This window comes from Miscanthus floridulus, chromosome 13, assembly GCF_019320115.1.
Source record: "Miscanthus floridulus cultivar M001 chromosome 13, ASM1932011v1, whole genome shotgun sequence".
Taxonomy (NCBI): domain Eukaryota; kingdom Viridiplantae; phylum Streptophyta; class Magnoliopsida; order Poales; family Poaceae; genus Miscanthus; species Miscanthus floridulus.
Window position 1 is genome coordinate 71755374 of NC_089592.1, and position 15845 is coordinate 71771218.

Genomic DNA, 15845 nt, shown 5'->3' on the forward strand with positions numbered 1-15845 from the left:
GACAGCGTCGCCAACTGGTGCCCCACGTAGGGGGACTGCCTTGCCACCATCGCTGACGTCGGTGGTGTCGACCCTAGCGTGGCTGCCCTGGCCGGCAGCGACTGGCGCACCCAGCTTCAGCCCAAGGAGCGCAACAGGATCATCAATATGATGTATGTCCTCTCCATCTTCCTTCACCACCCCTCTTTGCTTGAACCGTGGCGGCTCCATGTCGCTGCTTTTACGATTCGATCCCCGTGGACACTTGCTTCCTCTATACTTGTCATGATTCTAGGGTAGGGTTTGCTGATCCATCCGTGCACTCGTTTGTTTCCCCATAGATCGCCCACTCGTTTGTCCGTGACATATGGCTCCATATAGTCGCATTGATGGCATCCAATCCATCATTCTTTATAAGACTATACATCTCAAAATCACCAGTAGAAATATAAACTACTTGTCTACTTGTTTAAAGATATCTTTATAAGGCCATCTCTGCACCATAAACACACATACGAACATACACAGGTGCATATCGTGTGAGATCTAACTCTTGCATATGCACATGTGACTACTCTTTTTTCGTCAGCCACGAGAGGAGACATTAATGTGCATTTGAGTTTTTTTAAGGTATGGGAGTAGAATGCAACAACCCAATACTTGATTTTTTTTCAAATGTTCGTTATCTCCAGTGAAGGGTGGGCATGGCGCAGCAGCAGACTAGTGACTGTCTCCACTTGTGTCAACCTCCTTGCAAAATAAGCAAGGGTAAAACCATCTAAAAGTCCCCTTCCCTAGACCCTCACCTTGTGTGGGAGCTTTTAGCATTCGGTAAGGCTTAGTTCAACCATATGTATGTGCATTAGTGGTCCACAAATTTCATGCCACTTTTGCCACTAGTACACTATTTATGTACATGTACTGGAGTTTGTGGTTTACTGGGCTAATTAAATGGTAATCAAACACATTTTTTTAGTGTATCTCTCAATATATAACATCTTGCATTGTATATGTAGAATGGAGACTCTGAAGAAGCATCTGCCAGTATCAGTGCCAGAGGGGCTGGGTGAGCTTCACAAAATTGTTGTGCAATTTGAAGAGAAAATTTATACTACAGCCATCAACCAGGTACATTTAACCTAACTCTAGTATGCTCCTGTACAGAGTCAGAATGTTTAGTCATGGGGTAGGTCAATGATATAAAAGTTTGATCTATGAATAATCTGAAAGGCTTTTAGGTCAACTTTAGATGCTTTTAGCATCTTTTTATCATGCTAACACACATGACGGGGTAATGCGTGGATACTGTGCTAGTTATACTTAGGAGGTGTGGTACCAAAATATCTTGGGCCCATGCATCTTGCTCATGTAAATTGTATTGATGCAAAACCACAACTTGAATCTTCTATTTGTATGACTCAGTCTGATTATTTGCGGAAGATTTCTCTGAAAATGCTGTCCATGAAAATTCCGACAAAGACCCAACAGAACGCTGGAAATGCTCAAGTGATTCCAAATCAAAACCCTCTTGGTCCAGGTACCATACACAGCAAATGCAACATCACACTTTTTTTGTGCCATCAATGTATTTACTTCTAAAAAAAGAATGCAGGTAAGATATTCAGGGCATAGTTAAGTTTTCCACATTAAGAGAGTTTACTTTTCACTGGTGGAATGCATGCCTTTTATTTTCACCTGCTTCCTAATATGTTTGTATTTGTATCTTCATGATTGTTTTGTCACTTTATTATTGTTTTAAAGGCCAAATTTGTTATTGCTAAAGTTTGTTGGCTATCATCATATAGTGCCATAGTTTTAGAAAAACTATGGTATGAAGTAACTGTAGTTTTATATAAGATGATGAGGAGGTTTCTTTCTAATGAAAAGAACTCCGAGGGATTAAGTGCTAAGGGGCTTCACAACTCCATAAAAGCACACTTTAGAAAGGTTTTCCTTTTTGATAAATTAATTAATTCCCGATATGATGGGATAAGTGGTTTGGGTAACCACGTTAAAATCTTTTTTGATATGGCTTATGAATTGAAGGCACTTGGATTAGATGTGTCCAATGAGTTTATGGCAAATTGCCTTATGAGTTCTATGCCAGAAAACTATACCAAACATGCTCAAAATGATAAGTTTTCAATGGTCTGCAAATTTTGCAAGTTACCATTGATGATAAGTATAATAATGGCTTCGAAATACAAGTAACTTAAGTTGTCTCATAAGTTTTATTTAAGATATTTCCCCAACATATGGTGGATTAACTAAGGTGCAATAATGCATATCTTAAATTCTCCTTCAGGTCTTGCCAACCATAAGTGAAAGGGGAGAAAAGTCTAAGGAGCCATTGATGGAATAAATATGAAGTCGAGCCTTGGAGCTTCGCATTAGATCAAATTTAAGTTTAGCTTTTGATGATGCATAAGTTATCTTAGTTTTTGATAAATACATTGTATTCTGAACAAATGTTCTTGAGTTTGGAGTTTATGGACACATCATCAAATTTATTCCATTATTATTTTTTTTATTAGTTGGCAAAGAGATTTATTTCCTGTAATATGAGTTTTCTTTATGTCAGTTTTATCTTTAAGTTAATCATTAGTCAAGATGATGAGACCTTGTCGAAATTGTGTCACTACTATTAAGCCACATTTCGAAGGGGAGTCTCATCAGGAAAGAGATGCTCTATTCAATAAGATTTTAAAGCATGGTACTTGAGAAATAAATAATTCATACTAACTTTTGTCCCTAAGTCTAACATTGGTCTCTAATTGAAGTATGACTTGCTTTCACTATTTTTGGCCAAAGCTGATTAGTGTTTGTATGTTCACCAAGTATCTTGTTCTAGTTATTCTGGCCAACACTGATTAGACTAGTTGATAGAGCTTGTTTTTGGAGACTTATATGTCTTATGTTTGTCATTCTAGCCAACGCTGATTGATGAATATTTGATCATAAAAGTTTTACTAGGCAAAACCTAAGCAAGACATATGTACAGTCTAGCTAAGGATAAGAAATGTGATTTTAAGTAAATGAGCTGTCCACATGGTACCTTGATTATGTTTCTAGAGAACGCATAAATCAGTGGGAGCAAAGTTCAAGGGACTGCGTTTTCTGCTGTTATAACTATTTCACTAAGTTATGTAATGAATGTGTCCCTAGAGAATGCAAGAATCAGTGGGAGCTAGTGGGAGTTCACAAAGGAGGAAGATTAAATCTTAGAGAGATACAGGTTTAGTTTTCTGTATCAATGACTCAAGAAGACATAAATATCTCAGTTTGTGCCATAAGTCATTAGTATACCTCCATTTAAATTACTACAATTTCTATTGTGGATTTTCAAGAGTCAATTAGTATGCCATAATAGATATATGTAGCAAGCATTAGTTGATAATTAGGCACATGAGTAAACCTCTATTGTTAATAAATTGTTTGTAATCCATGATAAATATATAAGATGGTCACATTAGAAGAGGAATTTTGTTATTCTAAACTAAGCAATTTTATGAGCTTAGGTCCATAAATATATATATAAAGTGCAGGTGTTAATAAGTTTTCTAACGAAGTCAAAACAGTAGGCTATAAAAGGGTCTACAATTTTATGTGTGGCTTCGAAGAGAGTTTTGTAAGATTAAAACTAAGAACATACCAAACTATGGTTTAGAATTTCATTAAGTGGAGAATTATGTTTATAAGAAATGGTGGAAAAGCTTATTGTCCTAATACTCTACATGGGTGAAGTTTACTTACGTGGCAATAGAAATGCCACATAAGAGTTTTCTACTCACCCAAATTTTTAATATGATATATTTTGATGAAGCCGTTGAGTTTTTGGCTATTGAAATATACCAATACAGGACCAATTGAGTACTAGGACTATCACAAAAGGATATCAAATGAATGCTTAAGTGATAGAGTTTGAATAAGTAATGCCATGCCTGTTTATTTGCACAGTTGCACAATGCAGTAAGATTAATTATCCTAAATAATTCTAAGAATAAGTTAGTAACAGTTGAAAGAGGAAGATGTTCCATATGTTTCGGCTGCATTAACTTTAAGAATGCTAAGTCAATACTATTAGACTTGGCATCGGGATACCTGACAAAAATATTAGTTTATTAATCCAGAATAGGTCCACTGCAAGAGGAGACGCCCTTGGCGGCTCCACCCACGTGAAACAAATCACATAACCGGTCACTAAGGCGCCAGAGGGTTTAGGAAGACCATCTACCCACGTCTAAGTACAATTGTTGCAGATTGGATCTACATCGAGTTCTTCATCAAAAGAGAGCATTGGTTTTTAGATTGGCGAAGATAAGTTCATCTACATCAACTCCTATGTCGGGTACACGAGCACAGATGGCATCTGCCGACCCTGGTTAGTATCTAAACCCGTGTTCAGGTGGATGAAGTTTGGAATTTGGGCTACTGTAGCACTTTTGTTTTTATTTAGCAATTAGTGTTCAATCATGGACTAATTAGGCTCAAAACGTTCGTCTCATAATTTCCCACAAAACTGTGCAATTAGTTTTTTTTTCCGTCTACATTTAATGCTCCATGCACGTATTGTAAGATTCGATGTGATGGATACTGTAGCACTTTTTGGAAAATCTTTTTAGAACTAAACACGGCGTAAGATTAATTTCTGCATTAAGATGAGTTAGTGATCATGTTTAGGCTAAGATAAGATCCAGTTAGTCTGAGTTCTAATTCAACGGGGTGTAGGAATACTTCAAAAGAAGTGGTTCATTCAACTGGAAACAAGTGCTTCCAGCGGACCTGGTATGACCCTCTATTCTGCCATCAGCTTCTTCCATCCACTGGGGCTGTTCACATACATCATATTTTCCCATCTGCTTCTGTTTGGATCCTTCAGCCACTATCAATTTTCCCTCTTCTACCTAAGGAAATCGAGTATGCTTGACCATGAGAGTAGCGAGCGTTTTTAATGCTGAAGCGAACTCAAAAGGTAAACAACATCACTAGGATGTTACGTCAACAGAATTAACACATGATAAATAAGAAATACGAGACCAGGGTGTGGTAGAATTTAGGGCCTGTTTGGATAACTCCACCATGTAACACCCCAAATTTTTAATTTTGGGTTGTGAATAGAAAACACTAAATAAAACAAATGATTTAATATTTGTATAAAACTTGACAAGACTAATTTGAGTTTTTACAAATTTAGTTATAGAAAGTTGTGTATTTTAATTTTTTCCACATTAATTTGATGGGCTCACATATGGTGTGTATCTGGTTTTATCTTTAAAACTGAGTGCTACACACCAACTCAATCTGCACCACTACAAAAGCGTGACAAATTCTTATTTGGCATGTCTTGTTTCCTAGTCTCCATTACAGAAATGAAATCAAGCTCATGATCGCTAACTACCTCTGAAATGTACCGGTATTTAGCCAAGTCTAAGAGACCTAAAAAAACCTTTCATGGAGAAACTCTTTTTTTTGTTTTTGTTCCCACCCTTCCGGGTTTTGTGATCCTCTTGAATTAGATTTTGATTTTCTTGTGGTTGCCATGAGATCACAAATTCTTATGTCAATAGGTCCACATCATCAAAATTTACTTCAGACACATCTCTAACCAAGTGTGCAAGTAGAGCACTATCTGGTTCAGCACCCTCATCATCACTTGTATCCAAGAGATTTAGTTTACTAGAAGAGGCTTTTAAGTCACCTACTATTTGCGTTTTCTTACTAGATGTGACACTAGTTCTATCGATCTCAATATGTTTTAGAGCATTAATATACATGTTAACTTTACTACTACTGTTTCCCAAATTGAAATCCAAATTACTTAAATTTGTAACACAAATATTATTGGTTAGAGTAGCAAAAGAGGTAAAAGAAATTGTGTCTAACATACCTGTATGTTTGACTTGAGAAGTCAACGACGATTGTGGCATACCCCTATGGTTAGCCATCGCTTTCTACAATAGTAATACCATCCGCAGACTGAACATTAGTTCACGTGCTGCAGCGTAAGGTAAACTGAATTATCATAAATATCCTTTGCCAAATTAGAATCATTACCAGATAATATACTCGGAGTAGTAGGAGCAAATTTGTTCATTTCTGTTGGCAGCACATGTGGGCTGCATGTACTGCTCTCAGTCTGCAACAATTTTGGTGAATCAGCAGGCTCAATAAAATGCTGCTCGCTGGTCTGTAGGTCCTCATCAACTACCACGGGTTGGTGCAGTTCAACATCAGGTGAAGTCTGCAGCTGCAGTTCAGCACTCCTGGTAGAAGTGTTAGGAGGCAAACTATCCTTTGGTTGATTTGGCATCAAGCTCATTGCCCCACCACCAGTGCGTTAAAACTTGAGCTAATTTTTGCTACGCCATCATCAACCGCCTAGTTTCAGCCCCGGGTGATAGTGGAGTCACCAGAATAGGTGATGAACAGGTAACCTGAGGAGACAAAAATGGAGGGTGGTTGCTTCCCGAAGGCGTCATTGCAGCTGTTTGCATTGGCACTGGTTCATCCTCCTCCTGTCTAGATGTCGATGGATTCTTCTGCTTCTTAGTGGCCGGTTCTGTATCAGGTCCTTCCATATCCCTGTCTTTCTCTGTCCCATCACCATCCTGATCCTTAGGATCATCATGAGCAGGTGGAAAGGCTGGCACAAAATCACTATTACACTCAGAGCTTTCACAGCCATATCGTAACTCCTACGACATTTCGGCCTCGGCAGTAAGCTATCGGCAGTGATGATCATAACCATCACCGTCAGAATATGAGACTGACTGTGGTGTACACTACACCACCGTATTGGCTTATGATCCATCCGTGATAAGGTCCTTACTTCCGTCGCATTGGAGCACAACCCGTCTGTGGATATACACTAACACCGCCACATTGGCAAACGATCTGCCTGTGTGGAGGCTATCATCACGTCGTGTGGGCACATCAACGGCTAGTGTAGTGGTCATCAGCACCACGCTTTGTATTTCAACGTGACTGTCTACGATTGAAAGGTCCATAGTTTGGTTTTACTAATTGAGTGACAACCTAGATGGACTAATGTGTTTAAATGTGAGATACATAGGTGATTAGTCCATAGGAACACTTGTGTGATCAACACATGCCATGGAGGTGAAAATGACTTGGATTTGTTGTAAGGCTCACACATGTGATGAAGGATCTCATTGTATATGAGACATGACATGGAGTCATGTGACTAAGGTGGAGAAGATCAAGACAAGATTTGGCTTGATGGACCGGGTTGCAAGCGTGAAGGGCAAGTTGGAGGCTTTGAAGCAATGGACCACGTGGCGGTGAAGCTTGAGCAAGACTTGATGCCGATGGACGAAGGCAACAATGAAAAGCAGTGAGATCAAGATCGATAAACCAACAAGATCATGTGATGATATGAAGTGGATTATATCATTTATGACATGGTTGGTGCATTTGTTGCATCAACACTGAAGGAGATGAAATGGAATGCGGAAGGCAAAGGTATATTTGTAGGGCATTTCATTTCACCGGTCATAAGTGTGTAGAGAAGTTTATGACCAGGTTTAGGATAGATGACCATACTATCAAGAGGGACAAACTTGTTTGCGTATCAGTCATCTAGTGCCACTCGTATGATCTAACTCTGCATCGTTGCTAGGATCGAGTAGCGTGGTGAAATGAGTGACTAATCCTTTGAAAAAATATTTATGAAAATAATAACACACTTGCACTTGGTGGTGTACACTTGGTGGTGTTGGCACATTTGCACAGGAGAAGTTGTTGGAGTTGTATTAGATTAACTTGAGAAGAGAAAGGTTTTTTTGGTGTGCTCTAAACTTTAGGATGGTCCTTGGATTGGAATTCTACATTGATCCATTATGCTTTGGATCAAATATGCAAGTGAGATGTGTAGCCCTCTGGGTAAACTTTTCAAAATGTCTAAGATCATTGAAATTAGAGTTCGGAGCTAAGAGATATAGTCGTTTTAACAATGAAAGGTCAATGACCGGACGCTGGACTGGACGCGAGTCCGATCAGCACCTACGAGTCCGGTCAGTGTTCCTGTGAGGGCTGTTTTGGGGCTGCGATCAGACGCTAGCACTTGGGTGCGATCGGACGCACCCGTGCCACTGTTTCGGGCCTGGAAATGATGAGGGAAAGCGATCGGACGCTGTGGCGAGTCCGGTCAGTGTTGACCAGACGCGTCCGGTCGATGAAAAACCTCTATGGAACCTCTCTATTCGCAACTGGACACTAGGTGATGGCGAGTCCAGTCGATCGACCTAACATAGAGTTTGTTTGCGCACGTTGGGAGCCGTTGGCGTCCAATGATAACATTCAAACGTCTAGTGCACGTGGCAAGTACAGCATGACCGGACTCTAGACTGGACTCTGGGGTGAGTCCGGTCAGCGAGTCTGGTCAGTGCGTAGAAATCAGGTTGATGGGGGGTAACAACTATTTTAGCCCTTGGGGCTATAAAAGCAAGTGTGTGCCTGGCCTTGGCACATGCTTGGCACCCTTGGAACTTAGTGCCCATGCTTGGGGAGTGCTAGGAGAAACCTCTAACTCACTTGTGCTTGTAATAGTGCAAATCGATTGTGACTAAGTGATTCTAGTGCGATTGCTTTGTGAGATTGCTTCGAGTGGCACTAGGTGTTCGAGTTATAAGCCGGTGGTTCTTGTTACTCTTGGAGGTTGCCACCTCCTAGATGGCTTGGTGGAGGTCTCCGTTGAAGCATGCAAAGAAGATTGTGCGGTGCTCCAAAGAAGTGATTGTGAGGGGTATCGTGCTCCCCCTGCGGGAGCCACGAAGAGCAACTCTAGTAGAGCGTGTCATTGAGCTACCCTCACTTTTAGGGTGGGTTCTTGCGGTGTCCAATATGTGGGCTTAGCGGGTGATGCTAATTAGCCATTGAACCACCAAGTGAGTGGTCGACACAACGGGGACTAGCTTGGTGGCAACCAAGTGAACCTCAGGATAAAAATCATCGTGTCATCATTTTCCCATTGGTTTGCAATCCCCATACACAAGCTTGTATTTACTTTTATATATATTGCACTTGTGTAGTTGCTCTTATAATTAGTTAGCTGTGTAGCTTGCTAGTTACCTTCTTGCTTGTGTAGCATAGAAGTAGCTCCCTTGCGTGACTAATTGACTTGAGTAGCCTTGTTAGTCACATTACTTAGTTTATGTAGCTAAGTAATTTGAGTTATCTCATTTGGCTTGTGTAGCCTTGTTATTGAGCATTGCTAGTGAGCTTAGGAGCTTTGTGCTTTTACATACTAGCATGTGTAGGAGATCTCCGGTTGCTTGAGTACTAGTTGCATAGGTTTGTGTGACCTTGCTTCTAGAATTATTTAGGTGAGTTCTAGCTAGCCCGACACCTTAGTTGCTTAATTAGGATCTTTTATAAGGTGCTTGTGAACTTAGATAGAGGGGTGTAGTCTTGGCTAGACCGATAGTTTTAATTCCGCATTTGTCTCGGTTAGTCAGTGTGTTTAATTTTTAGAAAGGACTATTTACCCCCCTCTAGTTCGCCATCTCGACCCTATAACGGTGTAGCTTCGCTGTCGCTTCGACGACCGAGATGTTTGTAGAGGTAAACATCATCGTCGCTTCAGCGTATGAATCGTTAATACAAAGGTCATAGTCACCGTCGCCTTGCACCACGATCCGCCTTTGATGATCGTTTAGTCGACGTTGGGTTACTAAACGATTCGGTGGTGATACACTTTTATCCCTGTCGCATAATACGTATAGCGACGGTGTTGGACGTTTGCACCACCAACGACGGTGGTGATAACAAAACAATAAACGACCCTTAATAGCTTACTGAACACAAAGCATATAGATATAATCATTGCATTCATAAACCATGTTCTTACAATAACAATGGACACTTACCATAATATCTTTCTCAACTGATGTCCTAACACAAGCGATACATAGATTATAAACTAAAGATACTGATCTCTACATACTTACATAATGAAATGACATAGCTATGCTCCTCCTATGTGGCACTCCTGCGTGCTAGGCAAAATTCAAATTGGTAGGTAATGCACCATGGAACCCCTCTTCTTCCTCCTAGCCAATGCGGAAAAATTATTCAAAAGCACTCAGACTCCAACTGCACAAAGTAGCCCAATTAATAATATTCAACACACTATTCCTTTAGTTATGAAGCCCAAATTGGCCTATATATAGAATCAAAACAACTACCTACCTGAACAAAGGCGCATGACATAATTACAATAAATTACAGCATATGCACCTTTACTGCTCTGCTAATGACTCCATGAACAAGGGAACATAAGGAAGATAGTGAGGTCCGCCGCTCATACATAATAGTTTCTAGGTACTTCTAGGATAGCCGATGGCTCAGGCAAGGAGGACATGAACTTTACTACGATTCATGTCATATACAAGCAGTGATTTGTCCTCCCCAACAAGAAAAATCAAATTCCATTCTGGATGAACTACAATCACTCTATAGGCTGCATCACAAACCTCGGTACCAATTTCAATATTCTTCTTTCCAAATAGCTCCAACGTGATCACCTTATACTTCAATGTACATTTACTAGTACCATAGTCTTCAAGCATCTAGATTGAAAGCTCATACCTATTCAAAGTATCAGCAGTACATAAACACAACTGCCCCTGAGCTTCATGGATGGAGATTGCATCACCAGTTGGCCTACAAATTTTCCTCCATGTCTTTCCCTCCATATCAAGAGCAACTATCTAGGTGAACTCTAGCATGTGCATAAAACTATTAACAAACACACCTTTTCCATATGTGGATACTATAATACCCTTGCCCCATTTAGATTCTTTAAAGATCCATGCTCCAGTTTTAGATGAGTAGATGTTGACACCTAAGGAGTCATCATCGTTGATCATATATTCAAATACATGGAAGTGTGAGGAGACTATCGGATTGAACCCCAAGCGAGCTGAACCACAAGAATGGTTGCTACCTGACAGTAGCAACCATTTCTTAGTCACTGGATTGCAGACAACATAGCGAAACCTAGAGTACCAGAAGAGGATGAGGCCCCAGAGCAATCTGAGATCATGACATCCTGAATGGGGAAGGGCAAGAAGGACAAGGAGGGGTATTCACCTTTGATGCTGGTGAAGTTGCGTTTGCATTTCCAACTATGGTAGAAGAATCTAGTGAGAATCTGGGCAGCTCCTTATGGTACTCGAATCCCGAGATGAGGCTATTTCAGGAGCGACAGACACACTTGCAACTACACAAGGAGCGGGTGGTCAAACAGCTAAGGATGAGGACCCATACATGGTCTATGAGGATGGCCACTTTGTTCCTCTTGTTGGGGGCCTCCTCCATCTTGACAAGTGTCTAGTGGAGTAGGGACGACGATAGAAGCGGCGACGCTATCGCCTGATTTAGAGAAGGAGTGACTATGAAGATGTGTTCGTGAGCTCGTTAATAATTAGATGGAAGCTTCATTCGTACTCAGATGGGTGAAGAAGGGAATAAAAATCCAAGAACAATGCATAAAGGAAGTGCGAAAGCATTACCATTGCCTTTAGATCTTGTGGCATTGAGCTCGAGCGGCGATGACGGTGATGAGTACCAGCCTGGTCACTGGTAGATCTATGCTGTCTACCTGCTAGTGAGACATACCAACATGGAGCACTAGCTTTTCGGCGGTGACTAGCAGCTTGCATGTCGCTGAGTAGGGGTAGACGCGTAGTTTGGCACTAGGGAGTAGGGGCGGTGTTGAGGAAGAGAAGCACTGATGAGGAGGAAGATATGGTGGGGAGCATCCTTTGTAAGCAACTATATCAGATGCAGGAATGCAAATTTCTGCAAAACTTTGTAAATACACGCGGGAGTAACGCGTTGGACTCACGCTCGGGCTTGGAAATTGATGAAAGCGGCGGGGAAGGCTACCGGCGGTGATGATTGATAGATGTTAACACCTACTAATGACAGATGTGTCATACGGTCTATGAACTCTAAGGCACACAATTGGAATGTTCAAGTCACAGCAAACAGAGATGAACTCAAAATAATAACTACTAAATATTATAAACATTTTTATTCAGAATGAAAAGGCATGTTACAATCGAACTACTCATAGGGAGCATTACGAATGATGTCCTCTACATCCACCATGGCTAAGACGCCATTGCCCATGGCAGAGAACTTGTCGATCAGGTTCTCACACTACTAATAGCTCATCTCTCCTAGGAACCTGGCTCCACCATGGTTAGGTCCTCACCCAGCCAAAGCTGGGCGACGGCCATGGCCGACGCGACTGAAAGCCCTAGTTTGGTTTTGGCTAATTAATGAAACCTATTTGGACTAATCATTGCATCTAAGTGTGTGACTAGATAGGATGGTCCAACCCAAGTAAAGGAGCTAGGTGGCACTCATGGATGTACTTAGCCACATAAAGTGAAGTCCATGGTGGTGGTGTGGACATGTGATGATGATCAAGCTCTGGGACTTGGAAAAGAAGAAAGAGAAAAATAAGATGGGCTCAAGGCAAAGGTGATATCAATAGGGCCATTTTTTGTTTTCGGTGATCAACACACTTTGGAGAGTGAGATCACATTTAGGATAGATGGTCATACTATTAAGAGGGGAGCTCTTATAGAGAGTGTGCCACTACGTGTTTGAAAACTTGCATATGCATTTTACGCCTAGTGCACAATCGGTGAGAAGTGATGAACCTTTGAAAAATGATTATGAAAATGCTAACACACTTGCACGTGATGGTGACACACTTGGAGTGTTAGCACATTTGCAAAGGTGGTGTGAAAGGTGAAGAAAAGGAGGCAAAACTCAACTTGGGGTGTTGCCACGGAAGCACTGCCACCCCTTGTCCGGTGCACCGCCACCCTTGTAGCGGTGACTGGCTAGGAGGTCGAGAGCAGTGAGTTGCCCAGGGGGCACCACCACTATGTATCTGGTGGCACCACCACCCCTAGGGCAGTGCCCACCTAGACATGGCCGAGACTCAGGAGAAGTGAAGCAGACACCATTGTGTTCGGTGTGCACCACCGCCCTGAGAGTGGTGCACCACCCAGTCACCACCACGAGGAGGGCGGTGTCACTGCCATTTTCTTCTAGAGACTGGTGAAATGGGGTTGGTCACCGTCATGGGCACCGCCACCCTAAGGGCAGTGCACCACTATAAAAATCTAGGGAGGGGGTTTTTGGGCAGCTGGCCAGGTGGTCACCGCCACCCTAGTGGCGGTGCCACCACCTCTCTATCCGGTGACCACGGCTAGTCAAACTAGCCATTGGATTAGACCATTGGGGGCACCACCGCCCCTAGGGCGGTGCTACCACCGCCATGTCCAGTGCCCTCGTAGAGGTTGGCTCCAAAGGGTAATTGCTCTATTTATTTAAGGGCTTATAAATAGAACTAGTGGCCAGCCTTAGCCACTCTCTTAGCACTTCTAACAGCTGCATGCACCCTTTGAGAGCTGAGCACACCACTCCACTCACTTGCACACTTGATTTCATCATCTTGAGTGAGATTGGAGAGCCTCTAGTGCATTGCTTAGTGTTATAGCATCTTGTGACACTAGTTAGACGATTTGGGCTGGTGGAGATCTTGTTGCTCTTGGTGTTTGCTGACACCTAGATGGCCTGGTGATTGATTGATCATCGAGCGGAGGAAAGTGATTTTCTCTAGCTCCGATCATTGTGATTGTGAGGGGTTCTTGTGCCTTCTCCGATGGAGCACCAAAGGCAACTCTAGTGGATTGTGCGTGGCTTATGGATCCTCATCTTGTGTTAGTTGTGTGGCACCCAATTGTGGGTTAGGCATGTGTCAGGGACCAAATACTAGGGTACCCAAAGAGGAGGAGCTAATAGACATCAAACATTGATGCTTCTGAATAGACAAGAACGCAACTACACTTCTTGCCCAACGACCGAAGGTTGGCTCCGCCTCGCCCGACCCCTGAGGGCTGGCTCCACCTTGCCTGACCCCTGAGGGCTGGACTCTGCCTCGCTCGACGTCTGAGGGCTGGCTCCGCCTCGCCCGATGTCTAGGGGCAGACTCCGCCTCGCCCGACCCCCAAGGGCAGACTCTGCCTTGCCCGACGTCTTAGGGTGGACTTCGCCTCGCCCGATGTCTGGGGACAGACTCCACCTCACCCGACATCTAAGGGCAGACTCTGCCTCACCCAATGTCTGAGGGCAGACATCTTAGGGTAGACTCCATCTTGCTCAATGTTTGGGGGCAGACTCCGCCTCGCTCGACGTCTAGGGATATCGACTGGACACGCGTCCACCCAACCCGAGCACCTTTCCATGGCATCGTGTCTAGAAAGTAGGCCATGCCACTTGGGTAGATCAATTTGCCCATTACCTTTGGGGATCCATCTAATTATAGGACGGAAACCCTCACCTTCAAGGTGGTCAGGTTCCCTGGAACCTTCCACACCATCCTAGGACATCCATGCTATGCGAAGTTCATGGTCGTCCCCAACTATACATACCTCAAGCTAAAAATACCAGGCCCTGGCGGGGTCATCACCGTCGGCACCTCCTTCCAGCGTGCCTATGAGTGCGAGGTCTAGTGCTACGATCATACTGCAGCAATCGTCACCTCCAGAGAGCTCGCCGCTATCAAGAGGGAGGCCACCAAAGAAGTGCCCGACACCAAGAGGTCAATCGGGTCCTTTGAGCCAGCGGAAGGCTCTAAGGAAGTCCTTATGGACCCTAGGACCACCGAGGACAAAACGGTGTGCATTGGAACCATGCTTTCCTTTGAATAGGAAAGCACGCTCGTTGACTTCCTCCGCAACAACAAAGACATCTTTGCGTGGAAACCCTTAGATATGCCAGTCATTCCAAGGGAGGTCACCGAGCATACCTTGAAGATCCACTTAGGCTCTATGCCAGTAAAGCAATGCCTGCATCGCTTCAACGAGGGAAAATGTAGGACCATTGGTGAGGAGATAGCAAAACTTTCGATGACCGGATTCATCAAGGAAGTATACCGCCCAGAGTGGTTAGCCAATCCCATTCTTGTATGAAAGAAGAGTGGGAAATGGAGGATGTGTGTCAACTATATGGGTCTCAACAAAGCATGCCCAAAGGATCTATTTCCTTTGTCGTGCATAGACCAAATAGTTGACTCTACCTCGGGGTGCGAAACCCTCTGCTTCCTTGATGCATACTCTGAATACCATCAAATTGTGATGAAAGAGTCTAACCAGCTCGCGACATCTTTCATCATCCCCTTCGGATTGTTCTTCTATGTCTCAATGTCGTTCGGTCTGAAGAATGCTGGGGCTACATACCAGTGTTGTATGCTCAAGTGTTTTGAGGACCTCATCGGGTGGACCGTTGAGGCCTATGTTGATGACATCATGGTCAAGTCCAAGCAGGCTAACCACCTCATTGCCGATCTTGAGCAGACCTTTGCAAAACTCTGAGCGAATGGCATCAAACTCAATCCTGAGAAGTATGTTTTTGGGGTCCCGAGGGGCATGCTGCTTGGTTTCATCATCTCCGAGCATGGCATCGAGGCCAACCCAGAGAAGATCTCAGCCATCATAAGGATGGGCTCGATTTAGAACATAAAGGGGGTACAATGGGTTATGGGGTGCCTCACCGCACTCAGCTGCTTTATCTTGTGCCTCAGCGAATGAGGTCTCCCCCTTTATCGACTTCTAAAGAAGGCTGATCACTTCGAATGGACGTCCGAGGCCCTGGAGGCACTTGACACGGTCAAGCAGCTTCTGTTAGTGGTTGAGTGCGGCCACCACGCAAGTGGTCAGCGCCGCCCTGTTAGTGGAGCGGGAAGAAGAGGGGCATGCCCTCTAGGTGTAGCATCCTATGTACTTCATCAGCAAGGTCCTATCAGACTCAAAGACCTGCTA

At 43.2% G+C, this 15845-nt stretch overlaps 1 protein-coding gene across 1 annotated transcript in view; it reads left to right on the plus strand.

The window, feature by feature from the left end:
- Positions 1-15845, plus strand: part of LOC136498953 (mediator of RNA polymerase II transcription subunit 15a-like) — a 99883-nt gene that overhangs the window by 12196 nt on the left and 71842 nt on the right. Inside the window, exons 3-5 of the mRNA XM_066494652.1 lie at positions 996-1107; positions 1402-1516; positions 7999-8016. Of these exons, the coding sequence (XP_066350749.1) occupies positions 996-1107; positions 1402-1516; positions 7999-8016 (245 nt within the window). The remainder of the gene's footprint in view (positions 1-995; positions 1108-1401; positions 1517-7998; positions 8017-15845) is intronic.